The 16,289-nt window shown below is 31.4% G+C and overlaps 1 protein-coding gene across 2 annotated transcripts; it reads left to right on the top strand.

Annotated features, from left to right (window-relative positions):
• The first annotated feature begins 1,122 nt into the window (after nucleotides 1-1,122).
• LOC131842562 (protein phtf) lies at nucleotides 1,123-16,289 on the top strand. Of its 2 annotated transcripts, XM_059191133.1 has the most exons (16): nucleotides 1,123-1,164; nucleotides 2,242-2,365; nucleotides 2,444-2,519; nucleotides 3,125-3,270; nucleotides 4,399-4,601; nucleotides 4,834-4,973; nucleotides 5,527-5,673; nucleotides 5,981-6,626; nucleotides 8,198-8,312; nucleotides 9,382-9,498; nucleotides 9,836-10,014; nucleotides 10,650-10,789; nucleotides 11,206-11,434; nucleotides 12,014-12,109; nucleotides 12,412-12,654; nucleotides 13,261-16,289. In XM_059191133.1, exons 2-16 carry the CDS (start codon nucleotides 2,308-2,310, stop codon nucleotides 13,408-13,410), a joined length of 2,685 nt encoding a protein of 894 aa, XP_059047116.1. In that variant the 5' UTR covers nucleotides 1,123-1,164; nucleotides 2,242-2,307; the 3' UTR covers nucleotides 13,411-16,289. The 2 variants fall into 2 exon arrangements, with proteins under 2 accessions (XP_059047116.1, XP_059047117.1); XM_059191134.1 differs by lacking the exon at nucleotides 2,242-2,365 and having other exon boundaries at nucleotides 1,129-1,164.

Genomic DNA, 16,289 nt, shown 5'->3' with positions numbered 1-16,289 from the left:
ATAAAACAATTACTAACCCGTAGGTATATTTTCAATTACTAAATATCTATCTATATTTATTTATATAGGTAGGTATACTTAGGTAATTTATTTTGTTAATTACTTAAATATATTATTATTTTTTTCAAGATACCTAATTATTTTAAAAGGTACCAATTCAACAAATAAAAGTGTTTATATTATTATTGTTTCATGGTTTTTTATTGATAAATTTATATCCTAAACCTTAACAAGTTTAGCTTTTATAGAACAACAATATAATTTAATTTTCAATTAAAACATTGCAAGGTAAAAACAACTGAAGCTTTTAGTATTATTTGTGTAAAGTAAACCTTTCAATCTGTTCTTTGTAGTTACATCATTTTTTTTATTTTTATGATGACTTGTGTTCTGTTGACTGTATAACATAAATGTGCATAACTCAATGTTATAACTAATATTTTCAAAATGACCGCCATAACAAGTTATCGGATGTTATGCTTTGTATTAAGCCTTTCCATGGTAGAATCAGAGACCTCATGGCCTCATGGCATGCTACGGCTTTTAGAGAGTAACCCGAAATTTGATTAATGATCATTTTCGAATTTTCCCAATGGTCAAATTATTATATAGACTAGGCCTAAACATAAAGAACAGAATTTGGTATTTTCTGTAAAAATATGATACTGTAAAATAATTTATAATTAAATTATTAATTATAAAGGATTAGCCAAATTTTATGACAAATCTCATATCAAGTTAGCAACACTGGTGCAATTTACTTTTGTAGTCTGTGACTGTCTGTCACTTTGTGACTCTGGACTCTGTGGTTTTTAAAGAAACAAAACAACATCAAATTAAAGTTCAAAGTATTCTAGAATATAATTTATTTTTCTTACTTTTCATTAAGTGTATTGACCTATTGGACATAATCTAAATAAAAAAATAATATTAAAAATATTGTATCGCTTAGAAACTTAACAAACTGTTTCTCTAAATTAAATTAGATAGCTTATTCAGGGCAGACAATAGCGGTAATTTAGAGACATTTTAGAAAAATAATTTAATTATATTTTATATATTTATTGGCTTAATAAAATCATACTTGCATGTTCATCATTTACACATAAGTATAAAATTGAGATTTGATGCTCTCACAGCAGTATTGGACGGAATGTGAAATCGGTGAGTAAAGATAATACCTGACATAATATACTGTGCTTATTTACTTTCTTGATACATTTATAAGTTTAATAAACTAGTAAATTATATTTTGTTAAAAAAAAGTGTTTAAAATTTACATAATTGTATAAAAAATACTTATGTCATAATCCAGTTGATAGGAAACCTTTGTGTTAATATTATGGAGAACCTTATTATAATTTATTAGAAAAATATGTCCTGCTACTTGTGGTTCTACATTTAAACACTCTCTATTTCTCAATTATAAAAGTAATGATTTTTACATGCATGTGACCTAATTGACATTACTTTGTATCAAAATATATTTCAGTTACTATACATCTTGCAGTATAAGCTAACTTGTGATGTTTGAGGCTATAATGTAATTCTATAATTAAACTATCATTGTTATCATGAATCAAGTTAGCCACTATTCTGAAACTATTTAATGAAGTGATATTTATAGTTTGAAATAACCATGGACAAATCACAACAAATCTTTTTCAAACTATACTCCAACTTGTCAGAGTGACACCTCACATGTGAATATACTTTTTACCAGAAAAGACCTGTGTCTTTACAAGATAACTTAAGAAATCAGTATCAGAACATGCAAATTATTACTTGTATTCTTTAGAGGATATAGGAGGGCATAGGACACAAGCTGATAGCACATGTGATGTAAACTAATATTTGTCACCAATATACATGTATGTATGTATGTGATATCATACATGTCTGATAGTAATAAGTAACCATCACATATGCTTGTGATACTACTAATGAGTTGCCATTCTGGAGAACTAGGATGTTATGCCGCATTATGATTATGGTGCCAAATCTCACCTTTCAACTGCGTTACAGCTAACATAACAAATTGCACCTCAGTCTCATCTACTTCAGCTGCCAGAAGTGGACGAGACTGAAGTGCCCATATAAGACACTTTACCAAATCTACCTCAGCGAATTGTGAATTATTTTGGCACACAACATAGATTAGCACAATAATATAAATAAGAAAAATGCATTCACATTCAGGGATGAATTAAGAATGAAATAATCTGTACTTCTCTTTTGTAGAATAAAATCAGTAACAAATATTTTCTCTAAGAATAGTCAAGAAAATGACTATTGTCTTCCAAATTTATGCCAATAAGAAATATTGTAGTGCCCTTGCAGGCTTCATGTCGGAAACTTATTATATGTAAGTAACTAATATCTGTATGACCACAAAAAAATAAAACAATTTGAATTAATACTTATACTAACTAAATATTTGCAGATCTCCTAGATGATAACAAATTATTAGGTACAAAATCTACAATTTCAACCAACATTATGAAGCAATTGGCAGCATGGTAAGTAATAATTAACTATTTAATATAATGAATTAGATATTGCAATAATATAAAGTGTTGTGAGTAAATTGTTATGCAATACATGGAACAAAAAAGAGAATTTCTTACAAGTCTCATTATTTGTTTGTCGCCTGTCTCTGTCATTTGAGCTTATCAGGCCATAAATAACAATAAATCTTATTTTTATGCACATGTACTTTGGTTTATCTTGTCATTTTATATATTATTATACTAACATAAGCAATAACATATTATCTAAATGCACATGAATACCTACCTTCTAGATACCAGAATGAGTTCTGTAATCTGTTCCCATTAAGAACACATTATTGTTCATGGTCCATACGTTTTTTCCATTCTCTCTCATTTACAGTATTCCACAACATCATTGTAAGAATTGCCCAATCCTTTGAGAGAATTTTGAAAATATTTTTTCCTGTTATTACCATTTGTATCCCTTTATAAAGTATATTCTTTTTTTTTTTAATTATTAAATTAAATAAATGTTGCACACAACAATAAACATTTGAGCTATACATTGCTTATTATATCATTTCACTAATATAATAGTAAGTTTATGAATATATATAAAAAATATTTATTAGGTATCAAAAGAAGATCAGTTCCTATGACAAAGAAGAATGGGAAACCATGGTGGAACAATTGCTTATGCGTGGAACATACCGTCGTCGGATAGTGGATTTTTCCACTCATGCCCGCTCCTATCTCATTGATGTTGATTTGGTCAGAGGTAGTTATTATAATTTCTTAATACAGAATTATTTAAAGCAAAATATTTATGCCTACATTCTTAAGTAGACACAAAATATTATCTGTCTGTCATTATTTCGCATTCTTACCAATAAGTACGCATTTATAAAAATGTTTATAATAAATTTCATTTCAATCAAGTTTTAAAATAGTGGAATGCTAATATTACATAAAACATTTACTACCCGAGATAGACTATAAAGAGTTGTCTTCATAGGTCTGCAAACATAGCTTATTAAGCATCCTGCTTAGGTTGCTTAGTAGTAAGCTATGTTTTGGTGGTAGCGTTTGATTAGGCTGGAAATTACAGGATAAAACGCAGACATTTTAGTCATCTGAAATGACAACGCATAAGTGGGATCGCAGGTGTCACGTGATGATGTGATATTAGGAATGCTGTTCATGTATATAGCCCTACTTACTATTAGGTTGGCAGTCATCTTGTTTGCTATTATAATTATATAAAATATACCTCTAACTACCACACCGATCGTTTGAGATTACACGCTATTGAACTTTTTTCAATAGTTACATAAAAAGAAAGGGATAAATGTCACATCACAAGCGTTATAATACCATTTAAAAAATTTAGGTGTTTGGTAGTGCCAGATCTAAAACTAATTATCACTATGAAATAGTATAGATACCTATATTTATTTTGAATGTTAAAGCGTGAAGTTTTATCAAACTTAATAATCACCATATATTACATATGCCAATCACTTGTTATCGGATAATAAATGCATAGTTTAAAGTCTAAAATTTCTTATATCGAAAAAAATTTATTATTGACACAATACCTAAACTTTATAGCCCTAAAATTTTTGTTGTCAACTTATGTGGACTATATGACTTCAATGAAATTTTAATACAAGAGTAAAATTATTGTCAACTTATGCGGACTATAGATTTCAATGATATTTCAATAGAAGAGTAAAAAACTGTATTGGATTGAAATCTATATTGAGATTACATTCCAAAGTAAAAAAATCTGAGACCTTCCTAAGACCAGACGCAAAGTTATCGTGAAAATACATTTTTTGTTGCTCATCTTATCGATCCCACTTTTCTGCCTGGCAATGAACATGTTAAAAGATGTAAATTTTAGGGTCGTCGTTCCCGAAAGCGAAGCCGACCCTGGGAATGCGGCGCGTCGTATGGTTCGCACTTGTACGACTAGTATTTCTACCGGCATTGTATCAGTGGTGGGCGCAGCAGACTTCGCCTACATGCGCCAAGTTTCTTCTCTCTTTGTGGCTCATGCAACTCCTCAATATATCCCTATACGTTATGACTCCGCTAGACATAGACGTGAGTAATATGTATAAACTATATAATGTAATTATTTTTCTTATTCACATCCTAAAGAGCTATAACACAATAGGTTTCTGCCAATGATCAAATTCAATTTCGTTTTATGTTACAATCTATATCTATAATTAACAGTTTAATTGGAACTCAGGATTAATGTTTAATGAATTCCTTAATTTTCAACACCACTAATGTGTTCAGCTTACCATTATAGGAATTATATATTTTTCAGGCTAATTGTTGGTTAGTGCCAATGGGTTTAATGTTTGTTTTGAGCATTGTACATTCGCAAATTGTGAGCACTACTGAAATGGAACTAGCTAGAGTGCGGCCCCGGTCCACTTATCACAGGAAATTACCGCGATATTTCAGGTATATATTTTCTGACCGATTAATTTAGATAATAGTAATAAACCCTGTATTGTGTACATAGAGGAAATGCAATAAGAAAAACAGTATATTCATGAATATTGATATTTATAATTTCTATTGTGCGGCGATCGAACCGGTGAACATCAGAAGGTGAGGTATTATTAAATTATTCCAACACCAAGGTTATTTATACTAATATTACAGCTGAAGTGTGATTGTCAGTCTGTCTTTTTATTACCTTATAATGACAAAACGGTTAAACGGATCTTAATGATATTTGACATTGTATTACGAGTACGGGCATAGTCTATCTAATATCTCAATAAAAATACAAACGAAATCCCGGAATATATCTAGTATAGTATAGATAATTTAAACATTTCTTTTATAACGGCTATTAAAAAAATATTTAAATGAAATACCTAGGTATTGCCAAAAATTATATTTATCAATTGTATATAAATGTAAATATAATTTTTGACAACGCCTCAATACAAATTAAACTGTCTTAATCAATTAATTAGTTACTGATTGACAGTTGATTATAATCCAGGCGACCGCGATCGGACTGCGAGGGTGGTAGTGGTGGTGGATCAGCCGAGAGTGGTGCCACATCCAGTCAAAGCAAAACACCATCGACAAAATCTGCTAAATTCCGAAGAAGACTTTCTCGTTCCGAATTGGCTGATAATGGTCTAAGGTACCTGAACAACATTATATATAGCTATATATAATGTTACTCCTTATTACATCAGCCAAAAAGCTATTATGCAGCTGCATTAAATAAATTTCTCAAGATAAACTAATAGATAGATAGATTGCAATTATAATAATATCAAATAATTACACATATTATTATCTACCTCTCATCCTAAGTATGCAACAACTTTTCGTATTCATAAGTATACAAACATCGTGTGAGGCAATCCTTCTGTGTATGTCAATTTGATTCTGTGTTTGATTTGATATAATTTAGAACTATATTATTAATAAAATAAAACTTTCAGAAAACGCAAAAAAGAACTAACAAAAGATAATCTGATAAAAAACTTAGAGCCGACTATAAAACCGAAATCTTTAATTAAAGTCAAGGTAAAAGATTCAGATGACGAAGACTACATGGCTTGGAAGAAGCCTGATATGACCACACCTATAGTCACATTCACTCCACCGCCAGACGATGCCTCAGCCAGTGTTCAAATTAAGAAGCTAACAAAGAAACAGCTGGAAACATTTAATGTACGGCAAAACCAACAGGTAAATGTGGTACGGGCTATGCTTCCTGACGGTGACGATGGGTTCGAAAGCCTTAATGGCTATAATTCAAATGGTAGCGACGGCGATAATAAAAATAAATATCCTGACTTACAAAAGAAGAATGAGAAAATAAGTAATCTAAACATAACGGAACCGGAAGTTCAATTAAACGTGAATAAAAGTAATGACGCAGTTGATAAGACTGAAAATGAATTATTCGAGGGCTTAGAAAATATGAAAAAAGAAGTTGATGAAAAATCTCTCGACTCTGATTGTGGGCTACCACCCAGTAGCCCTAGTGTAGGAAAAAGGATCAGATTTAGAGGTTCATGGGTACAAGATGATAGAAGAGAATCTAGTGATGATGATTTTACTTCTATTAAAAAGAAACATAAGGTAATATTTTAGTTAAATAAACATTTTCGAAAGATATCGCTATATATCGCTATATTTGCTTTCACACCAAAATAATGATATTAATATCACTAGTTCGTTAGTCTTTATGATAAGAGCTTCTTTGGATGCAGTATGAGATGTGGTTAAAGATACTATTTTAAAGATTTTGCTGTAACAAAAGTATGAACAGCACGCCCATATTATGTCAGAGCGAGCGCTGCATATGTTCTATAAACGATACTCATAAAACTTTTGTTGTATGTTACTATGCAGCCTTTGACCCGAACGTCGGGTCACATAACCCATACAATAATATAAAATATTTGGTCCTTGCTGCAGGCCTAGTTTTGTCATTCTTACAAGATTTTACACCCCTAGGGTGGACTTTGTATAAAGTCGTTGTCATGGATACTTCTATCTGTAAGCTGTGATCTGTGGGTTGTGATACGATGGAGTTATGGCAGTGAAATTACAAGTTAGGGAGGCATAATATCTTACAATTAGTCCTTTAGAATGATAAGCCATAAGAGATATCATGAGCGTCGTTGATGACGTTATGTGGAACTCTCCCAGCGTCTATGTTTCCTATGTCTTACAACATTAAAAGCCTGCCAAAAAAAAGATTTAAATGTCAAATAAAACACTTCCTTTGCAAAATAGCTTACTATAAAATTGAAGAATTCGTAAACGATAATAATGTTTTTGTAGAAAAAATTTAAATACATAGCACTGACAATATTATCTGATTACACTAATAATGAGTGCGTAGCGATTTCTATGTTGATTATCGCATGCCTCTTACTTGTTACACTGTAATTATTTATATAAAAAAACATCTATTAAAAAGAGCAACACACAAGTTTCTTGCTCATTCTTCTTGTGATGAATCTGCATTCCGAATGAGTGGTAGAATCAAAATATGACTATTCAAAAGTGCTTGTAATGAGTTTATTTGAATAAAGATTATTTCTATTTCTATTTCTATTGGGTATTTCGAGTCAAAAGTGAATAGGCAGTATTTGTGCTTGCGTGTAACAGCTTAGACCGCATCATCATTTAACATCAGGTGAGATTACGGTCAAACGAGCTCAAATTTTGAAGTTAATAAATTTCATTCATGTATATAAACGACGGTCATTTTATTACTATTAGGCGTTATTGATCCTTGTTGTTTAGCTTGTAATTACACTTGCATAAAAAAATTGATTTCAAAACTTTCAAGTTCTCAGACGGTGCAGTGTCGCATTTGTCTGATTGACGAACGCTTAAGTCATCCACTTATACCTCATACTCATCTAGGACACTCGAATTATAACGAATAAAGGCAAACTCCTGTGTATCGGCAAGCATGACTAAAGTATTATTTGTTTAATTATGCACTGTTTATACATTAAAGTACACACGTATTAATCATTTAATTTTTATAATATTAGGTTATTGGTGAAAGGAATATTCCTCACGCGAACACAGGTAGCTATGTGACTGGTTACTGCAGTATGCTTATGCTTGTTAGTAAATAACAGCTCACGTCATCCAAACATATCTAATTATTTCATTCTGCATTTATATAGAATATAGAAAATTACCAGAGCTCATCATCGGATGGCGAATGCTCCGCTTCAGCGCCATCCATCGCTCTTCCTTCACATCATACCATGTCTGACTGGGTTGGGCAAACCACTAATAGTAAGAACAATATGTACATTAACGCCTATGATAAGTCCTTTATTTGATTATTTAAACTAGATTTAATAAACTCATATTACGTTCTACAAACAATCCAAATTTTATCATAAAGAAAATTATTAGATTATTCACTCAGTAAACTATATTGATTAAAAAAACATCAAAATCAATGCAATGTACACCTGCGAGAATAGCATACTAAGCAATAGTATACTATTATTAATGGATATATATATATATATATATATATTAATGGTTCTGTTCATGTGATAAATAAATCTAGAATAGGGATATTACATATCATGGAAATCAAATGTCACTGTCATTCATATTGAAATGGGCACCTGAAAACACATTAAAAGTAACCTAACGGTTCCACCGTTAGGTGGCGCTACTTTTCCGGGCAGAACGACGTACCGTACGTATGTTAGTCACTAATGTTGCTTTCTGTCATGTTTTTAATGAATGGATTACCTATTTATGAATATTAAATATGTTTATTACGGCTAGGTGGCGGCGGAATGAAAATAATAAAAGATCTCACCATAATATTTCCCGGTATACATTTTATATTTTAGTGACAAGCTTATTGTAGAAAGACAAAACTTATAAAGTAAAGTATGTATATAGTAAACACGTGTCACATTTAAAAGCAAATTATCAAAAGAGGTCTGTCGCCAACAATGATACGTAGTTATAATAATGTGAAATTTGTCCCCAACGGACTTCAAGCTATGTCCTAAACTAAAAATGGTCTTGAAGGGCAGGTGCAGGTGATTCAAAGTACTGTTACCGACGTCCTGAAGCGGCAGTGAAAGAGGAGTTCTCTGACTGCATCCAATCTTTTAATAGAAGATTTCAACGTTGTATCAATGTGGAAGGGTCATATCTTGAATAAATTGAAATTTTTTTTTTTATTTGACCAACCGTTTTGATTTTATGGGAGCAGTCCGCGAACTTTTGGCCCAACTGTATATGTTTCATTGCAAACACATATTAAATGTTATAGGCAAAAATAAAATTCTTTCCTCTTTATAGTACCTATTACATATACAATTTGTGTATGTAGGTGAAGAAAGCAGTTATGGCTCCCAATCAGAAGGTGGTCACTCGGATGTTGGCTTCCACTATGCAGCGGACAGTTCGTGGGATCCTTTCGCTTTGTTAGACCCTTCAAATGACACAGGTAATTCTAATATTTTCGTTCATGTGCATGTTACCCGTTGGTATTTTGGTATTTGTTGGTGTATACTATATGTTTCATGATTAACATTTTAGGTCATAAGTATTTACAATCTTAGAATAATTTACAAGTGGTTTTTAAAATTAAAAAGTTGTTACGCCAATCATGGCATGCCATGAGACTTAACCATACGATATAGAAAAGGACATGGGCTTGTTTTTATCCCTGTCAGTCATAGCACAATCTACTCCGAGTCTGATGAATGCCGAAAGTTACAGACGTTGTTAGACTTCAATAATGAACCTTGGTAAGAGTCAATAAAGTTTATTCTTATATGTAGTAAAGTGTACAATGTGGGAGCGTGGGTCGACACTGCGCGCGGAGCTGTCTGCGGTGGACATCAGCTGGTACGTGGTAGCACGCGCCGAGCGGACGATGGCGGCCGACGGCGGACTGTGGACCGGCCTCGCCATGGCTGCTGCCGTCGCTCTCTTCGCGCCCGCCACCAGGCTCGTTCAGGTATGGTATAATATTTTAGTAAATTAAACACGTGTGTTTTTTTAGCTATTTTAACCCCTTCCCTGGGAAGGAAACTGTTAGTGTTGTGGACTAATAATCCCTTCGCTAACAATGTACTATATCTATATATCGGTTGTTTAGTACTCATAACAAAACCACAGCTTGGCTTGGGACTAGAAGACACGGCGTGAATTCTCCTAAGATTTTTTTTTTACTTTTACTGGTATCTTTAGAACTTTGTCTATGTAAACTTTATTAATTAGGTATGAGTGCTAAGTGAAATATAAAAATGTAAGTAGTATATTTAAATTGCTAAAATTATATATAAGTTTAAGTGCACTATTAACTTGTTGTTGTTTTAGTTAGACTACAGCACAATGACATTACTTTAACATATATAGTGTTTTTAATAATATATTTTAATAAGAATTTCCTCGAGTAGTACACGATCTATGGGTGTATGAGTTCATATATAGTCTAATGGCTAGATTTTGAATGAATTATGAGGTAACCGCAAGCGAAAATAAATAAAAGAGAATGTTGTCAGTTTGTTTAATTCATCATCTATTTGAACCAACACCAAATACACCAAATATAGAAATGATTTCCTAATTTTACATTATTCAAATTTACAGGTAGCAATAGAACAAGACAATAGAAGCGAAGAAGAATTGCAATCAATATCGCTCATAACTTACATACCATCACTGGTAGTCAATTATAGTCAAGGATCTATCTTTTCTGTGATTGGTGGTGCTCTTGGAGACAATGTGTGGTAAGTTTAGCATTAATATTCTTATTTTAAACGCCATAATCATGTATTATAATTGAAAAATTAACATACCTTCCAACATAAAAAAATCCTATACTTCATTATACAGAAGTTACAATTGTCAAAATACAAGTTTTTACACTAACCTCCGAAACAACGTAGCTAATTTTAATCCCGTTTCTTTGTTTTATTTCAAACACCGCTAATCTTTACATATAATAAAATTACAAAATCGTCGCGAAACGTAGACGCGTTTGCGTGTTAAGGTTTTTATTTCTTGTTATCGTTCCATTTATGACGAATAAATGACTTCTCCAAACGTACACATTTACAAAATTGCTGGCACCACTAGTTTTGAAATATAATCTGTTTAATATTTCCCCAATATTCCAATGTTAAATAAAATATTTTTTCATTAGGGAAATATCAACGAACATTCTATCTTGCTTGCTCCGATTCGCGCTAAGTGGTTTGGTGTTTTTCCTACTGGCGGTAGCAGAGCGCGCGTTCAAGCAACGTTTCTTATACGCGAAGCTCTTCTCACACTTGACGTCAGCGCGTCGCGCTCGCAAATCCGAACTGCCTCACTTTAGACTCAACACCGTGAGGAACATTAAGACGTGGCTATCAACAAGATCTTACCTGCGAGTAAGTATCTTTAACCTGTTACAAAAAAGAAGGAACATATTAATTGAGGTATGATTTTTTTGTGTGTAGTTTATACAATACTTTCACGCAATAGGACTGACGTACGGGTAAAAATATTTTGGTAAAACATACTACAAATTTGCATTCCATATATAACGTTACGCGTTAAGAGGTTGGGTCACAAAATGTGACATTATGTGACAAGGAGTGAGTCCGAACAAGGACCTTTGTCCTAAATTTCGATCGTTACATTTCAAAACCTATCGAATTTAATTATATCTAAGTACTGACATGTACTCACTAAAATTGTACTATTATTGAAACACATAAAATAGTTTCAAACTTATCTGTTATAAGCATAAGTTTTAAATTGTTTTATAGGCGAACTTACACCTATTTTATTAGAGCAATATTCCAAAATACGTAACATCCACTAGGGAGGGGGACAGTCTCAGTTACCAGAATGGGCAAGAGGTTAAACTATCGTAAATCTAATGATGTTAATTCGATGATTTATGGATTATAATAAGATACATTTTCGTACCCAACAAGAAATGCTACATATATTCTTTTTTTCAGCGCCGTGGACCGCAGCGGTCAGTCGATGTGATCGTGTCAGCCGCTTTCATGCTCACTATTATACTGCTGGCGTGTGTCAGCGCTCAGTTACTACGAGTAAGTATCGCACATATGAAAAAAAAACAGTTATCGTTAAAATACATTATTTCATAAGCAATATCAAAACAAACGTAGAAGTCTTTTGCTTAGGTACCTCTAGCTCATCTATTGTTCATTTCTGAAGTGAAACGATGTCACAATTGACGTGAATGTAGAAGATACTGGTGTCATACCTTTGAAGTATCACAATATATTTTGCAATATCCGTAGTACTATTTATGTATTTAAGATAGTTACCACTTTTTGGAGCGCTGTTAGGTTGTTTATTATTAAAAATTAAATAAATGGCAACCTTCCAGGAGTCCGTGACACTAGAGCATGGTTGGTTACTAGAGGCTATGGTGTGGAGTATTTGCCTGGGTATCTACCTATTGCGCTTCGTGACGCTGGGCAGCAACGTTAATCGCAAGTACCGCGGCTGTCTCTCCGCCATACTGACCGAGCAGATCAACCTACATCTCGCTATAGAACAGCGACCTGAGAGCAAGGAACAACTCACAGTTGCAAACAACGTGCTCAAATTGGCAGGCGATCTACTCAAAGTATGTATCTATAATAAGATTTTATAAGATACAAGCTCCACCCGCGATTTCTTCCGCGTGGAAGTTAACTTTATTTTTCTAAAATAAAAGTAGCCTAAGTTACTCGTTATTACATCAGCTACCTGCCAAAAAAAGTCCCGTCAAAATAGGTCCAGCCATTTCAGAGATTAGCCGGACAGACAGACAGATAGATAACAATTATAAATATTATTTTGCTGTATGTATCACATTTATATCATATGCATGTAGTAAAAAACGGGTATTTCTATATTACAAACATACACTCAAATTTTATTTATATGTATAGATGTATAGATTATGTATCAATAGTGGTTGCCAAATCTGTTATATAATATAGTATGGGTTTTGAGCCAAGAAACAATATACTATTGATCACATATACTTTATTTTTACTAAAGCTAACACTAAACAAATTCCCGTTTCATTCTCTATTTCTGTGCTTATGTCATAAACTGCTAACGATTTTAAATATAATATAAACAATTTATACAAGCTGTAATTATATGGGCCTTAGGACACCATATATTGAGTAGGACAAGTGTATTTATAGATCGTATTGTTGAGACGTATTTTAATATTTTCCAGGAATTGGACGCGCCCTTCAAGATATCAGGAATCTGCGCTAACCATTATCTGTATACAATAACGAAAGTAGTCATATTGTCCGCTCTCTCGGGAGTACTCTCGGAAATGTTAGGTTTTAAACTAAAATTACACAAAATAAAAATAAAGTAAAAGTAGTCGTTTCATGCCATGTATAAGGTTTAAAGGAAATAGTGTTCAATGTTATTAGAGGCCGAATAGTAAATAATAATGATCTCATTTATTTAATAAATGTTACAATATACATATTATCATTACTAAGTATAATTATTTATAGTTACTATTTATCATAGAATAAAACGTGTTGAGCGTACTATTAACCATTTAACATAGATTTAGATTCACTAATTTCCGGACATAGAACTATTTTTACAAACTCTCCTATCTCCTTGGAATTGAGCACTATTTTAGTTAGACTTTATCTTAATTCCATTCGATTTTTCATCGTATTCACAACTAAAATATTATAGAAATCATATAATAAAATTACAAATTGTAAAAAACTTTCGATGTCCAGTCTTAGTGTCATACTTATTTCTCTACATACAATGCCGCCTTACGGTACGGATTGTACCTTTGTATTATTTATACCATAATACTAAGATGATTTTAACTACAAAAAAAATTGCAATAAAGTGACTTTTAATATTTTGTCTATATTTCTGCCATTTTAATATTTTAAATGATGTGTCGCTGCAGTACTAAAGTCTATGTAGAAATATATAGATAAGAGTAGAAGTTTTCCAAAATAAGGCAACGTCATGTATAGTGTAATGCCATTGTGCATACACCATTTCGTTTCGCTTTATAATTGTAGATTAAGAACAGATATGTATGGATCTCTGACTTTTAATAGATTTTATTGTATCCTATTAAATAAAATTTATCAAGTTGTGTTGTATAATATACCTAGTTTATTATGAAGTAGTAGCCTAGGTTTTAATGAAACATCCAGTTTCATATCGCAGTCTTTCATATACTCCCCACACACTATTTATTTATATTTATTGTAATGGGAATAATGCCAGATCTTACCTTATTTACATACAAAAAAATATGTAATGATTAAATCGTTTAAGTTATACATTTACCTACATAATAATTTAACAAATGAAATGTTAATAATTCAATTTCAGATTACTTAAAAGATTATATACCGACTCTTCTCTATTGTATTAATAATAATTTAATGTATTATATTGTAAGATGATTGTAACAACATATAAATCTATAATGTACTAAATGCAGTAAATGCATTTATTTTACTGATCTCATTTTACTGATATGAGATTAATTTTACAGACGGACAAAAATTGAAACATGTCCAACATTTGAAATAATACTGTAAATTAATTTTATTGGTCAAATTTTAATCTACGAGTTGATTTTTTTTATCATTTTATAACATAGATTATGTATTCCGGTATGTATGTAGTAGCAATTTGAGATTATTTGAATGTAATATTATATTCGAACACCTAAAATATTACTTTTTTTTAATATCATATTTTAATTTTATATATTTTCTGTTGCAATATTTTGAACTAATAATTATTTTACACCAATATATCATATTTTTTATTTTTGTTATGGATTCATGGTACATGTTTGCACAAAAGAACGTGAACTAAAGCTCCTGACTATTGAACATACAGTCGATGCTTAAATAGTCGCTGCGTAAGATGTGATAAAAAATTTATAATACAAGGTATATCTCGAACTGTAACAATAGTGTTACAACTAATAAATATATATAAATAGAACTGCATTCATAACATGAATTCACTATTCACAATTAAATTAATTTATTGTTCTCATTATAAAGTTAATTTGTCATGAAATATTTACATCTATAAACACTGAAGTCCTCGAGTTGAACAGATAAAGAAATGTTATTAGAATATCGAGTCGCGTTGTGTTCTATATATATGTACATAGGACATAACGCAACTCGATATCCAAAGCCTAGTTTTCTTTACCTGAGTGGATAGATACATTCTTATATAAGTTAATATGTTTGACCATAACTAAAATGTATCGTATTCGCCTAGCAATAATAATATGTAGAATACATTTATAAGTGCCTATAATTGAGTCCAAGAATATTATACGTAACTAACGCACCGCCCTTGCTTTACATAACATATTTTTCTTGAGAAGCAAGGGCAATGGAAAACGAAATCTATATTTTAAGCTACACTGGTTACCACATAAATACATTGCTGAATTGTTGCTGCATTCAATTTGAGGTAGTATTCATTGCATGTTGCAAGTACAAACATAAAGACAGAGAGACATAAAAATCACTATAATATATGGACATAAGCCTGATACAATTATATAGAAATTGGAACAATGTTAATTTGTATATTATAAGATACATTTTTTATTTTATTTCTCACATTGAAAACTGGGCTTATATGTGGTTACTATACAATACAATGTGATATATTATATTGTTTAAACCCAACCGCCATTATGAATTTTTAGTAATTTACAAAATGTTTTATTAATGTTCCTATTATTATTATGTTTGTGTGATATAGTACTATTATAAGTAAAATGTAGCGAACGTCTTCAAATCCGCTTATTTTAATAGCACTATAAATTGTTAATTTTAAATTTTATCCAACAACACTAAAATATGTGATGTTTTATTTTTAGACACTTGATTAATGTAGTTTTAAAGACTGAATTTAATTTAAAATATGAAATTTAAATAATTTTGTTTTTACATGTTCAATGTATGTATGTAGTATGAACAATGAAAGGCGTACCTATCAATTTACGTACCAAATTGTGTAGGTACTTTTTACTTACAGTTGCATAAAATTTAAACACCGTGTACTGTATTGGTATTCACGATGATAAAAATCTATTCATTATTTAATAGACAGGTTTAGGTGTTACGTAATTTGGTGCTTATTATTTTGATTGTTAAATAATATTACGTACTAGATAGATGTGTACTTAAGTACCTCACTGTAAGTAGCATGAAATGCAAAATAAAT

This window comes from Achroia grisella, unplaced genomic scaffold (assembly GCF_030625045.1).
Source record: "Achroia grisella isolate CSIRO2021 unplaced genomic scaffold, CSIRO_AGI_Agris_v1 utg241, whole genome shotgun sequence".
Classification (NCBI taxonomy): Eukaryota; Metazoa; Arthropoda; class Insecta; order Lepidoptera; family Pyralidae; genus Achroia; species Achroia grisella.
This window is presented reverse-complemented; position numbering and strand designations above follow the sequence as displayed.

Coding starts and splice junctions, on each gene's coding strand:
- LOC131842562 (XM_059191133.1), top strand. CDS start 2,308: ATGCCAATAAGAAATATTGTAGTGCCCTTGCAGGCTTCATGTCGGAAA. Junction 3,271..4,398: donor TGATGTTGATTTGGTCAGAG/GTAGTTATTATA, acceptor TGTAAATTTTAG/GGTCGTCGTTCCCGAAAGCG. Junction 4,974..5,526: donor AAATTACCGCGATATTTCAG/GTATATATTTTC, acceptor ATTATAATCCAG/GCGACCGCGATCGGACTGCG.